The sequence below is a fragment of the Lepidochelys kempii genome, chromosome 3, assembly GCF_965140265.1.
Source record: "Lepidochelys kempii isolate rLepKem1 chromosome 3, rLepKem1.hap2, whole genome shotgun sequence".
NCBI classification, from domain to species: domain Eukaryota; kingdom Metazoa; phylum Chordata; order Testudines; family Cheloniidae; genus Lepidochelys; species Lepidochelys kempii.
Window position 1 is genome coordinate 174,391,926 of NC_133258.1, and position 14,952 is coordinate 174,406,877.

The following is a 14,952-nucleotide window of genomic DNA, read 5'->3' on the forward strand; positions in this document are numbered from 1 at the left end:
AACAGCCTAATGCTAATACAAGTTTACCAGGTTGCAGAGTGACTGAAAAGACCATGTGCTGTGCCTGTGTTTTTCAGCAGCGAGGTTGCAAGTGAACGTCAACACCAAGACAGAAGCTGCATTTTTTAATCTTTGCTGTTCTCTTCTTTTCCCTTGTGTATGTGTTTGTCTTGTTTTCTAGACAACAGAACTGGACTTCAGCAACACCACCACCACCGATAGCTCCAGCCCACCTCAACTAACTTCTTCTCTCCTTTCCAAAAGCACAGTTATTACCATTGAGAAGACAAACAAGGGCGGGTAGGCGTGGGAGGAGTTCCTTTAAATGTAAAGTGGTTTAATCATTTTTCCTTCTTTTTCTGCATCTTTAATAAAAGGTTAAAAGAATTCTTAAGGGTGCGTTGACCATGGTAATAAGCATGCTAAGGTTTCTGTATACAAAATGCCAAATCTTGTTTAAAACTGTTTAATGTTGGACAGTTTCAGTGTCATGTTAACACCTTTTACTCTTTGGGTTCTTTTATTCTATCTAAATTAACAGAACAAGCAGCAAGTTATTGAGCAAATCAAAATAGTGGTAAACTTTGCCCTTAATCTCTGTGTGTCAGTTTCCCATTTACAAAAAAAGGATGCAAATCTTGCCTATTAAACATTCATTCATGTTTGTGAGGTGCTCAGACACTACAGTGACTGGCACCATAGAAAAGCATGTGAGGAAATGAATAATTCCGTATCCACTGCAGAATTTGGATGGGGTGCAGTAAATGAAGGATACATCTGCACATTGGATGATGAGGGTAAGAGAAATATTGAAGAGCTATCCGCTGAGTGAGCCCCATCTAGCCTGAGCCCTGCTGGAGGAAGGAGTCCTGTGTTAAAAATTGTATGTGATCATGTACTTCACAATTATATTAGAACACATATGCACAAAGGAGCAGAATGAAGACTGCAGACAGCCTAAATTCTGGCATTTCATAATTTTGAATGCTCGACTTTGCAACCTAAACAACATATTTTTAATTCAGAGTTTGTTCTTTTTTTAATAGATAACATATTATTAGGAATATTCTAAAAATACCAACTGAGAAATTAAAAGCCATAAGCCAGAGTCGCCTGGGACCTTTTTTGCATGACTAGGAGCTCAGTCCCATGAGATCAAACACAATTTATTCTCCTCTCATACTGCATGCAGGCTGTCAACCTGGCTGTCACCCCTGATACCCGATTCATATCTGTATGTCGTTTGTAAAATGCCTCATGGTCCTTTAGGATGAAAGGCATAATATAAATGCAAGCTCCGATTCTCTATTTCTAGCAGAATATTGAAAAAAGGTTTGTTCATTCCAAATGTGAAAAATGACAATGATTCATGCTACTCCAATAAGTGACAGTCCCTTTTGAATGCAACCATTGGTACTCCTGATAATTCATCCCCGCTTTCATTACAAACACTTCCCTTCGGCACTGCCACTCTCCCAGCACAATCAGTTATCCGGCAGTACAGCACACAGCAATGCTTGCAACATCTTGCTTTACGAAATATTGCAGCACTCTAAAATGTGACATTTAATCAATCAGAAACTTTGCCAATAGATTCACAATACTAAATTTGGACCAATTTAACTTTACCATTTTAGTTAATCTTTATATTTTGATTGCTGTTTATAATGTGGGATGAGTAAGAGTCAGTATCAACAAGCAGTTTCAGCATATGCATGGTAAAAAAGGTGACATGGAAAAGAAGATGCGCATACACCATAGAACAGTCACTAACAATCCTGGTGGTTTATTGTCAAACTGTTCACTACAAATAATCGCATTTTCAAAGACAGAATCAATTCTGCAGAATATAAATGTGACACAAGTAGTAGTTAGAGCACCCATTCCGATACCAGACTGCCTTCTCTCCAGCACCATCAATATCCACCCAGCACTTAAAGGGTTCCCACTCACTCCCAATCACCAAAACACAGACATTTTTAGGATGTGCCTTGGTGGATGAAATTTGCCTCAGTGCAGATTCCTGCACAAGATCCTTTATAACACTGGCAAGGGTTTAAGTGGGGTTGGAACCTTAGACAGGCCCTCTGTGCTGCAATGAAATTCACCCTATATTTCCTCATGCCACAGTCCCTGTAACAGGTGCTCATTTTTTTAGACAACAGATGACTGATTTTCAACTTGGCTTTTTCTATTGCATCTATCGCTGAAGTCTCTAAGCAATGTAAGATATTCTCATACTAACTTTCAATAGTATAAGGACAACTCATAAATAAAGCTGTTCTTTATTTAAGGTATGTTCTAATTCCCATTACTGCATACAGGAACTGAGTACTTACCTTTGACATTAGGCTTAATGTAAGAAAACAGACTGAGTTCTACTGGGTTTTCAATGAGAGATATGGCCGCAGGTTCTAATCCCAGTTGTTTGGCCCTTTGAGCTTTGGTGCCTTTACTTCCAGTTTTATATGGTGCAGACTGGGGAGGGAAAAGAATAGTTGTAAAATGTATTGTTATTTAAAAAGGCAGAGATCAACATTTCTGCCAAATCTAAGCTAGGCAACATATTTTGGGTCAACCGGAACATTTGTAAATGTGTGTCAAATTCACCAAATTGTTTCAGTCAAAAATACCCCCCAAAAGCAAAACATTTTGTCTTGACCTCCTCTAAATGAAAGGTTTCAATTTTTTGATTCAAAATGACTTTTTATTTCAAAATATACTTCAGTTTATTTACAAAACACAAAAAAGCTCAAAAAAATAAACAAAATGTTTTGTTCAATCCTAAACTATTCTTTCCCCATTTTTCAGAATGGCCAGTGAACCACAAATCAGTTATTCTCACAGCACTAGTCAGAGCTACAGTTTTTCAATACCTCTTCTTTAATTGTGCAAGATAAAATTTTACGAACATATTTAAAAAAAGAGACACTAACCACATGGTCCAATTCATCCAAAGTTTTGCAGTTTAATAAGGCTGTTAATAGACTTCCCGATAGCTTTCCTTCTTTCTTTATCTTCTGTATTGTTACATGTGTCTTCTTTGCAACAGTACTACAATACATGGGATTTATGTTAATAAATAATCACATTTCAAATCAGATGAAAAAGATTATCACTAAATGTGGTCCAACCCACTGGATCTCATGACAGCATGTTGTTGAGGCAGTGTGTTTGGCCTCAGAAGCCATGGAAGACTACACCTTATATCAGCCTCAAGGAACCCACTCTGACTAACGTTGTAGAAATCCTAATAATTTCGCTCCCATTTTAATATTTGTTCAACAATCAACAAAGCTTGCAATAGTTGGGGGGAGGATCTAGAAACCAAGCAAAGGGTGTCAAGCTAAGTATTTTATGCTTTGATGTTCCTTGTAACACTGCCACCTTGTGATCCAAGTGCAGCAACTCTGACACTTCATCTAAATAAGAATTTCTATTAACTACCTGGGAGCTAAATCCCAGGGTGATGAGCACCTGGAACTCTTGCTCAAGTCAACAGGAGCTGCAGATGCTCAGCACCTCTCAGGATCCATCTCTACAGTAGCAGAGAGTATTAGGGACGTCTTACGGTCCAGCAGCCACTAGGAAGTGAAATCATTACAAAACACTTGAGTTGGTCTGACAGTGGAGGACAATGGCACACATAATACTGCGTGCCCTCCCTGAACCCCCTTTCCTGTCCCAGGCATTCTCACCTATCTGGGGGGATCCCCTACTCCAACAACAGCCAGGCCTGGAAGGGGGAAATCTCAGCACATAGAACCATTACGTCTGTTCCTTGCCCACCTAGAGCACATCAAACATATTTTCAAAAGACACGCTAACCACTGCATCAAGTAGGAACTATGGCAGCCCCGAGTGCCTCTATGGTGGAGTCTGAACTAACAGAGAGCTGTGGGCTGCTTCAGCAGCAGCTTTCTCTGCTTGACCAAATAAGTGCTCCCCACTCCCCTACTGTATTATTTGGAGAGGGTTGTTGTGTCTCCACAGGCCCAGACAGACTGTGTGCATGTGCACTGGGGGAAGAAGGGGAGTGACTCCCTGTCCTCCTTGCCTACTTATAAATATAGCAGCTTGCTCCTTGCACTCACTTCCTCCATCTCTGCTAAGTGCCGGTATGTGTTACTGGCTCCTGGCCTGTAATATTTTGGGGCTGCCTTCCATGCCCTCTATGAACTCTAAGGTCCCATGTGCTACTCGCCTGACCCTACATGAGGGGCTGCTGGACGGACACCTGCTGCTACCAAAAAAGAGCCCAAGGCTTCTTTTCCAGATGTTCAGATGACAACACAAGGGGTGGAGCTTATTTCTGATTCAGGGCTACATACTTCAGGGGTAAAAAAACATATTTAAAATAACTCACTGAGCAATCAGTAACCTAACTCTCTTTTTTTTCCTTCTGAAACAAAGTGAAAGGCAGGGGAGCATCAAGTATACCCCTGTCTTTAACTTTGAGTATTTTGGCTTTAAGAACTTTGTGTTCTTTCTTTTAAATGGGAACATTCTAGTCGGGATTTCCCCCCCTTGCATTACGGATGCATACTCACCACCTTCACAACATATCCTACTGGGAATTATACTATTGCTCTTTTAGACATCATACACGCAGAGTTCCAAATTGTAACCAAGCACACAAGGAACACAGACCTGGCAGCAGGTCATCGTTTAACTCCTTTCCCTCACACACACCCACACTCCCCCCACTAGATTACTTACCGTAGTTCTTCCAGTGTTTGCTGTACTTCTCGCAAGGCGTCAGCTTCCAGATTATTGACAAGTTCTTTTCGATACCGGGCAATGAATGGAATTGTGTTTTCATCACGGAAAAGGCAAATTATGTTTGCACATACCCATGGTTCAATATTTGTTCTTTCTGACAGGACCTGCCACAAGAAAACAAATAACTATTTTTAAAGCTGGTAAATTGGCTTAGTATCTTCACTTTGGTTTCATATCCAGCCAGGATAGAGTGCTGTTTGTGCACAACACTGCCCTCTGCTGGATGGAATGCCAGGCTTGCAAAAGCATGTGTCATATACTATAATACTGCTACAGGTACTTGAATTTGTACTTAAGACAAAAGAATGAGTTCTGGCATATAATGATCATGAAATAAAGTGGCCACTGTGGGGGGGACACAAGGGGGATAGGATAAACATGAAGCACCAGGTGGCCACAATCCTGTTATACTAGATCAGTGGTGACCAGAAAGTCATTATTAAAGACTGCTCCATGTATGATGTGACTTTGATAATCTCAGGCTCTTTCCTTACATGCAAGGGTCAATATCGCAAAAACCATAATCATATTATAGGCACCTTTGCTATCAGTCTTAGTAGAAACCAAGGGCTGAATGTACCCTGGAATATCCTCAGCCATGTGGGTGGCTAAGGTACATTGATACAGTGGTATGGTGAAGATTATACTCCCTCTGTCAGTGTATAGCTGCTCTGTGGATAAACAGAAGACTTCAGTCTCCAGGGCACTAAAACTGAACTGAGGTGAGAACGCCATCAATCCTAACCAAAATATGCAATTTTCAATATTAGGCCAATTTTCTAACAGAATAATCACCACAAAAAAACCACCCAAATATTAAAAATAGCTGCAGTAGGTTGTTTTGGAAAAAAAAAAAAACTGGCATTGTAGAACCCTATATTTAAAAAAAAAATTGCAGACTTTGTCCACTGGGAACCAAGATGATGCCATCAAGCTCATTTTACTGAAGTCTCAATAATTAAATACAAGCAGAATTTTCCAAGTATCCTAAGGCCTGATCTACACACAGATTTTGTACTGATATACTGATATAATTCAGTGAAGGGTAGATTTTTCTATTGATATATTTCAGAGTAGCAGCCATGTTAATCTGTATCTGCAAAAAGAAAAGGAGGACTTGTGGCACCTTAGAGACTAACAAATTTATTTGAGCATAAGCTTTTGTGAGCTACAGCTCACTTCATCGGATGCATGCAGTGGAAAATACAGTGGGGCGATTTTATATACAAAGAGAAAATGAAACAATGGGTGTTACCATACACACTGTAAAGAGAGTGATCAGGTAAGGTGAGCTATTACCAGCAGGAGAGAAAATTAAAAAAAAAATAAAAAAACATTTTGTAGTGATAATCAAGGTGGGCCATTTCCAGCAGTTGACAAGAATGTGTGAGGAACAGTAGTGGGGAAAAACAAACATGGGGAAATAGTTTTACTTTGTGTAATGACCCATCCACTCCCAGTCTTTATTCAAGCCTAAGTTAATTATATCCAGTTTACAAATTAATTCCAATTCAGCAGTCTCTCGTTGGAGTCTGTTTTTGAAGTTTTTTTGTTGAAGAATTGCCACTTTTAGATCTATAATAGAGTGACCAGAGAGATTGAAGTGTTCTCCGATCAGTTTTTGAATGTTATAATTCTTGACGTCTGATTGGACTGCTGAATTGGAATTAATTTGCGAACTGGACACCATTAATTTAGGCTTGAATAAAGACTGGGAGTGGATGGGTCATTACACAAAGTAAAACTATTTCCCCATGTTTATTTCCCCCCCATACTGTTCCTCACGCGTTCTTGTCAACAGCTGGAAATGGCCCACCTTGATCATCACTACAAAAGGTTTTTTTCCTTTCCTGCTGGTAATAGCTCACCTTACCTGATCACTCTTGTTACAGTGTGTATGGTAACACCCATTGTTTGATGTTCTCTGTGTATATAAAATTGCCCCACTGTATTTTCCACTGCATGCATCCGATGAAGTGAGCTGTAGCTCACAAAAGCTTATGCTCAAATAAATTTGTTAGTCTCTAAGGTGCCAAAAGTACTCCTTTTCTTTTTTCTATTGATATAGTTATACCAGTACAATCCCTAGAGTCAGTATATGGGAATAAGCTCTTCTGGGATAAGTGCCCTTTATGCCAGTATAACTGCATCTACCCTACAGTAGTTTGCATCACTTTAACTGTCCTTGGATAGTTAAAGTGGCACAACTTGTATGTGTAGACAACGCCCCAAGTGACTTAGAAGCCTCTGAAAATTTTACTCTATATGACTATACAAACACACACATGCTCACCTGTGATAATACAAATCACATTTGAAGCTACATAAAATATCTTCTGTACCTTACTGAGTACCTAGTTTATAACCAACAGCATAATGCACACACAGGCTTAGGTAATAAACAAGAACATGGGAGAACTTCAAGGAGTTTGCCCACAATATTTACAGGAATTTCTTCCCTTTAGAAGTCAGCAGAATTTCAAGAAAGTCAGGGAGAGAATTTTGATAATCTATTCTAATATTTTTAATGTAGTAGCAAGCTGTACAGTACAGTAGCATGAGTACGCTAAAATGTGCTGCTCTATTCCAATCATGTCCCAGTGTTCCATAGCTACATACAACCTCGTAGAACGAGGGCATTAACTGGCTATTTCCTCAACACCTGCATTTAAATGGTCATGATTAGGCTTCAAAGTTAATATTATACTGAGATGCATGAAGATGTTCTCACACTATTTGACATTATTGTTTTAAGTCTATCTGGATGAAGGTTCCATTCTGGCTGATATATATGCTGAAGTCTATCTCCAAAACAAATGGGCCATGATTTATCATACTTAAAACTTACATTTGAGAAATTACTATAAAGTCTGCAAACAAAAAAATCCTAAATTTTCAAGATTTCCATAGCTGCAGGGTGCTACAGTCTTTGAATTGCAACTCCCTCAAGCTCTAATGGAGATAAAGAGGAAGAAAGTGAGATTGTTCTGTAAATCGCTACATAATCTTTAATTCAAAGTTTGTCTACAAGTGACAAATGTCAGAATGACATCTGAATGGAAATTTGTAAAACTGGTTATTCAGAGGCATTTTATAGTGAACTATAACTTTCATCTGTGTAGCTTGTCATGGCCTATGTTTAATCTAAGAACAAACTAGTAAATAAAGTAACTCAAGCACTATTTATTTAAGAGTCCCATGCTACTTCCTGGAATGTGTCAACAGCTCTTATTGAAGTCAATAGGAATCACGACTGTGTACCACAGCCCAAGTTAGTCCTATTTCTGTACACTACAGTATAGTTTTAGTGGACTGCTATAAAGAAATGGAAGAGATGTCATACCTGCACAATGTCCCAGTTCATTTCTAATTCCTCTTGGTGCTTGGTGCTTCCAGGATGTTTTACTGGTTTTCCTTGAGGAAGTGTTGTCAATTTTATCCTTTTTAAAGGGGGTTCATCAAATGTAAAATCTTCTTCATATTTCTCCTGCTTTACTTCATTTTCCATCAAAGGCGCACTTGTTGAGGGTATTTCATCACTATCTAGGTTATCCATCTTTCCTTGAATAACATTTATTTTTGTTCCCTGAGGCATTTTTGGCTTTTTAGTTCTAGTTTTTGGTTTGGGGTCTGTCTCTTCTTTAGGATGTAAAAGTTTCAGTCCATCTTTACTGTCTTCATCAGCAGCAATAGGCAAAGATACATTCTGCCAAATAAACCATCAAAGTAAATTAAACACTGAATATCATGAATTAATCCAATAAAAACATAACAGCTTTAATGTAAGAGTTGTCACATGGAGAACTTGATGGTAGACATCATTTCCCCAAGTTATGGCCCTATACTGAGAGGTGCTCAGAGCCTCACAGTTGGTGTTCAGCATTTTAAAATCAGGCCCCTAATTCAGTGCACCTTGTCTTAAGCACACCTTCAAAGGACCAGCAAAAAGATAACAAAAACTGCAGCCTAGTAGAGATGGGCTTTGAAGATCAAAGTAACTCTAGAAATCTTGGAATTATTTTTAAACTGCTCTCTTAAAACAGAGGGTTACCTATGGAGAGAATGTAGGCCACGGGTTTCACTGCCTACATTGTGTATATATAATTAAGTGCTCTAACAGACTGAGCTTGGAACTAGAAAGCACCCCCTGAGTTCCAATTCCATCCCTTACACTAAGCTGTTGAGAAGCCTTGGGCAAGTCACAACTGGTTTGTGCCCCAGTTTTTCCATCAAAGTTCTTCTTTGGGATCCAGGAATGGACTTCTCAAAGGCTGGCAAACACAGTAAGAAAGGGAGCGTCAAACACAGGGGGATCTTATACATAGGACATGCACCCTGGAATACCTAAGCACATTAGGGTAAGTTACAAACAGAGTCGCTTCCCTCGTGATGAATATCCTCCCTGCAATTTTTTCTAATCTTGAGCATTTCGTGGCCCTACTCTTATATTTTAGCATCAAATATTTGATGAAAGACACAAGGAAAGTCATTCAAACATATTCATTAGGTCTTCAAACGGAACTGGCTTCACTGCTGCTGGGTAAAGATTTACTGAAAAATATTCTGCCAGCTGCACTATGGAACCAACACTAACTCATGGTAATATAACACGTACAGCATTTCTATCCTTTCCGTTCTGCTAAGAATTTACCTGGAGCACCAGAGTTGGGAAAAGCTGGAAGAGAATGCAAACTCAGTACAACAAAATGACATTTCAGTACTGTTTAATTTCCTCTAAAGGAGGGGACGAGGTAGATAGGGGTTTTTGTTTTTTTATTCATATATAAAACCTCATGGCTATAAAGAGATATATGGCCTAATTCTCAGAGGTGTTGAGCACCTACAACTCTCAGTAGGAAAGTTTTGGCCATTGCATTTGACAGCTTTAGTAGTTTTGTGTGTCCTGCTTACAGATACCTACCGGCTCCTCTTTTACTGCTGTCTTCCTGGTCCTTTTCCTAACCACAGTTGACCGTGGAGCAGCAGCCTTTTTAGGTTTTGACTCAGGTTTTTTTGGCAGCCTACGTTTACTTGCCACTTTGCTTTTTGGTTCCCACTCCTCCTCTTCCTCCTCTGATTCAGAGGAGCTGAAACAAAAGTAAACATTGCAAGAGGAAAAACATCTGTAAGGCTATATCTATTCTACAGAGCCTAGACGGATACAGTCCCCTAAGCACAGACCAGTGTGGGAACACCACCTCCCCAAACATTAACTACATCAACAGCAGCACTCTTTTGTTAACACAGCTGCATTACAATGGGGTTGTTGTCAGCATAACTATGTCGCTATGGAGGGTGATTTTTTTCAGTACAAGTTTTAAGTGTAGATGGAGCTGTTTTCTGAAGTAAAGGGAAATGGCCAGGGAAGATGAGCAGGAAGGGATGCAGAGCCTATAAGTAAAGCCTTTTATCCTACTGCAGTTAGTGGCCGGAGCGAAGTGCAGGATCTAGAGCTACTCCAGGCAGACCTCTGGCGTTGCTAAAGTGGTACACAAGGGTTTGTACATGGTTGGTTTTGTTTTGGGGACTTTAGTAGTTAGTCTTTAGTCTAAGGGCTTGGCTACACTTGCAGATGTAGAACGCTGGGAGTTAAACCAGCCCTCGGAGATAGCAGCAGGGAAAGCGCTGCCGTGTATTCACACTGTCAGCTGCAAGCGCAGTAGCGTGACCACATTAGTAGCTCTTGCAAGGCCAGAGAGAGCAGTGCATTGTGGTAGCTATCCCAATGTGCAAGTGGCTGCTGCATGCTTTGGAAAGGGTTTGCAATGCCTAATGGGGCAGGCCCAGCATCAGATGATGCGTTTCCCAATCCCATTGTTCTAGAGTACTAGAATCCTACAGTACTAGATTGCCAGCTGCTTTTCAAATGGCACGATGGAGTGTGACAGTGAGTGTGTTGTGTATATGTGGGGGGAGAGACAGTATGTTTTGGGGGGCAGAGTGTGTGTCAGCATGCTGTCTTGTAAGTTCAGACAGCGGCAGGGGAAAGGGGGAAACCCCAACATCAGCTCCCACCCTCCACCTCTCTCTCTCTCACTCACACACACACACCCTGCCTCTGCAGCAGGAGCATTCCACAGTAACGGTTTGCTTTGTGTCCCAGAGCAGATAAGTATGCCGGCTGTCAGAAATGGAGCTTTGAAAGGGATATTAGCATGCCTGTAGCCGAGTTCAAAACCATGACGAGAGTGGGGCCCCTTGACTTCAAAGGATTATAGGACGGTTCTGGAGGCTAATCACAGTGCAGTAATGCAACATATCATGTACACTGACACCTCAGCGCTCCAGCCAGGGTGCAGCAAGCCCTATGCTTCTCGTGGAGATGGATTACCAGCAGCGCTCCAGCCACAGAGTCCAGGCGCTCTAAGTGCCTTGCCAGTGTGGACACCTCAGGAGTTAGGGTGCCTGGGGCTGATTTAACACACTTTAACTTGCAAGTGTAGATAAGACCTAACACACACATTTTGACATTTGTTATTTTCATCGTGTGTGTTAAATATGCAGGTGGGGGAAGGGGTGTTTTGTAAATTAATCCCTTTTTTATATTAATCCTTTATCTTCTCTGACCAGGGATCTTGAGAACACCCTCTGTCTCACTTATACTGCACCAGAATGAGCTCCCAACCTCATACTTGAAGCAAATTATATGCAACAATATGCATTACTGAAACCAAACAGGATTGTAAAAAATATGTTCTGTAGACCAAAAAATTTGAATGGAAAATTAATCTTACGATTTAAGAAAGGAGGGTAACTCATCATCTTCTTCTGATATCAGTGGTTTTGCTTTAGATTTTGCAATCCTTGGTAGAGTTGTCATCTGAAAGGAAGAGAGGTCGGGGGGAAAACCAACAACAATCAATTATAAAAATATTCTCTCTCATCTAGCTTATCAGAATTGTACCCTATGGAGTACATTCTCCTTTCCCAGTGTGGGAAATTGGCACACAAGTCTGCATGTAATATGATCAGAATATACTCCTATATGTTAAAGAACTTAGACCACAGCATCAAATCAATATAATCCCACAACACTTTGCTGTGGGGAAAATTACATACAGCCAATGCAGTCAATTTAGACACAAACCTATGCCATTTTTTTTAACCAATTTAAGTCAAAATAAGATACTTCTATTCCGAAATAAAATGATCCACAAACTTGCACCAAAACAACAGCCTGTTTTAATCCACACTTTTGTTATAACGCGTGAATGAAAACTGATTTGTTGTTTCAGTGCAAGCTTGTGTGTGGACCAGCCCTAACAAAATGGATGTCATTTCACCAACCTTATGGCATGTTAACAACAAGACATGCCAGACTTCCCCAAATCCAACGTGTACATAGACAGCAATTCCAAATAATTAGCCCACAGGCCCTGGATTACAAACACCCTCTCTGATCAACCCAGAAACTAGGTTTAAATTCCAAGAATGTGGGTTAATTTTCAGAGACACACAGCTACATATATTCCATACAACAATGGTGAGTTGTTAGACGTACACACACTTCCCTCAGAGACAAGTTGCATCCCATCTTTGAATTTGGATACCACAAATAAAAACAATGTTTAAAAAGTAACTGTTTGCAAATATATTGTATAAAACAATTACCAAAGCAAGAACAATTCTTTTCAAGATGTTATTGAATTAATAGTAGATAAGATCCTGAAATCATGTACTTACAGAGAATTGCCTATATACAATTTCTGTAAGAAAATCTGGCAAGCCTCCACATAACTCTTCCCTCTCCTCTGTTCAGCTGTGTTTGGGTTCAAATATCCTCTCTTATGACATCACAGAGGATTGAGCCTTGACCATCAGTTAAGCACTTTGATTAGCTCATCTCTGGTGGCTTGGGAAACCCCTCTGCAGGATCCATTCCTTGCATTCCCAGGGAAATGGCTAAGTTACCCATTATTCCCCCATGGCTTTTGAAGTTGTCAGCCTTACATGTGCACAGACCAGTGGTAACGTGAATCTGAATCGCCCTTCTTAACATCTAGATGTCCTGCTAATTGAATGGGCTCTTAAAACTGGCTTTTGCCCTCTAGGATGACTAGGTCTTACTTTTTACATGGCTTTACCTATCAACATGTTATATCTATCCCTGCCAACAACAGGACATTGAAGTTGTCTCTGTGTTTCTGTTCTGCAAGCAGTGGGTACAACTCCGCAACAAATGTGCTTGGATTGGTCAGATTTTTTTTAAACTGATTGTTCCGTATCATTGTAAGCAGACAGGTGGAGTTTGTATCTCAGAATTATAAGACAGCACCTTCCTGCATTAAAGGTCTCAGATACCATGTCAGGAGCATAGCAGCCCCGCCCCCGCCCCGCCCAAAATCAATTTGTTCCTTGGTGTTTGGGCAGTTTTTCCAAAGCAGGGTAAGTGCCCTGAAAACCACACATTTTCACACGTGAACCAGGTAACTGTGTCCCTTTGCAAACATAGCCCTTTAAATCAACCCCACCCAGACACTATCAACTTGACCTACTACCAACAATAGCTTTCAGTAGCTTTCCCCCATGAACTGGTACTAGACTGCTAGTGTTGATAGGACAAAACCATTTTCCAGCACCATTGCAGAAGACATGACTGAGCCCTACGTCAACCAGCACCAGCAGTTAAATTGCACTCAGAACTGGTTCCCACTGCAGAAAACATTTGTCAATAATAGATCATTTCTTAAGGCAGAAATCCCATTCACGTGAATGGGGGAATGTTGCTCTCTTAAAGGAGGCTATAAATCTGCACGGAACACACAGGACACTACTCACCTTTTAGCTGTCTAAGTTACTCTACAGTCCTCCACAAGCTGCACTGCTAGCGGTTTTCTCTCTCTGATACTCTTGCTCCTTCATGCAGTCACTTCTTTCTCCCCTTTCCTCTGATCTTTAAAGCTGAAAGGTCACTGTGCCAGACTCCTGCATGAATCAGATATTTATTGTTTTTACAAAAGACATATGAAAAAGATATTTTGTTTCAATTTTGTAGCTTCTGCAAAATAACTACATTGAAAGAACATTATTAAAGTTTGTGAAGTTAATTTCTTGAAAATCGGGACATCTTAGTGTAATGGTTCAGGGTGAGTTGAACCTTTCACCTCTCTCTCTCGGTCTTTCCGTGGCACCCCTTTCAAGAGACAGGCCCACACCTACACTTCTTTCAAGTCCGACTCCTATGGTTCACCCCACTTTTAGACTGGGTCTCCAGGTTACAGCATCCCCATTTACCAACCATGCTTCCTCAGCAGGTCCAACGGGTTTTGCCCCTGCTATATATAGACTTCCCTTCAGGAGCCTGTGAACAGCATGAAAATACCACGACTTCAGCCAGCTTCTTCAAAACAACACCAAAGAGAGAAAAAAGGCTAACACAATAAAAAAGGCCCACACGCATATTGTCTTAGGCCTTGTCTACACTGGCAAGTTTCTGCACAGTGAAGCAGCTTTCTGCAGTGTAACTCCCGGGGTGCACACACTGCCAAGCCACTTAGCACGCAGAAACTGCGCAGTTGTAGCACTTTAAAAAAAACCACCCTGACGAGAGGCACACAGCTTTCTGCACCGGGGCTACAGCGCTGCGGTGCCAGTGTAAACACCTGCTGGATTACAGCGCTGTGACTGGCCTCCAGAAGGTGTCCCACAATGCCTGTTCTCACCTCTCTGATTATCGGTTTGAACTCTACTGCCCTGCCCTCAGGTGACCAACCGTCATCCCCACCCCGTAAAGTCCTTTGGAATTTTGGAGGTCCCCTTCCTGTTGGCTCAGTGACACATGCAGTGGTCTTAGCACATCTTTCCGGGTGGCCAGGCTTGCTCCACGCCCGAGGCGATCTCCCGCTTGCAGCAATGCCGAGCTGCTGGATCTCGTCAGCATTTGGGGAGAGGAGGCTGTCCAGTCCCCGCTGCGCTCCAGCCACAGGAATTATGATACCTACGGACAGATTTCATGATGCATGACAGAAAGGAGCCATGATAGGGACACACTGCAGTGCAGGGTCAAAGTGAAGGAGCTGTGTAACACCTACCACAAAGCATGGGAGGCAAACCACCACTCCGGTGCTGCGCCCACAAGCTGCCGGTTCTACAAACAGCTGGACGCGATACCCAGTGACAACCCCACCTCCACTGCGAAGGCCACTGTGGATACTTTGGTGGCTCGAATGC

The 14,952-nt window shown here is 41.2% G+C and overlaps 1 protein-coding gene across 1 annotated transcript in view; it reads right to left on the reverse strand.

Moving 5' to 3' along the window:
• Window positions 1-14,952, reverse strand: part of SRBD1 (S1 RNA binding domain 1) — a 227,048-nt gene that overhangs the window by 191,480 nt on the left and 20,616 nt on the right. The window contains exons 3-9 of the mRNA XM_073339107.1: window positions 13,561-13,707; window positions 11,517-11,602; window positions 9,704-9,869; window positions 8,126-8,488; window positions 4,720-4,886; window positions 2,937-3,054; window positions 2,340-2,478 (exon numbers count right to left, since the gene is read on the reverse strand). Coding sequence (XP_073195208.1) covers window positions 2,340-2,478; window positions 2,937-3,054; window positions 4,720-4,886; window positions 8,126-8,488; window positions 9,704-9,869; window positions 11,517-11,602 — 1,039 coding nt within the window. The 5' untranslated portion in view covers window positions 13,561-13,707. The remainder of the gene's footprint in view (window positions 1-2,339; window positions 2,479-2,936; window positions 3,055-4,719; window positions 4,887-8,125; window positions 8,489-9,703; window positions 9,870-11,516; window positions 11,603-13,560; window positions 13,708-14,952) is intronic.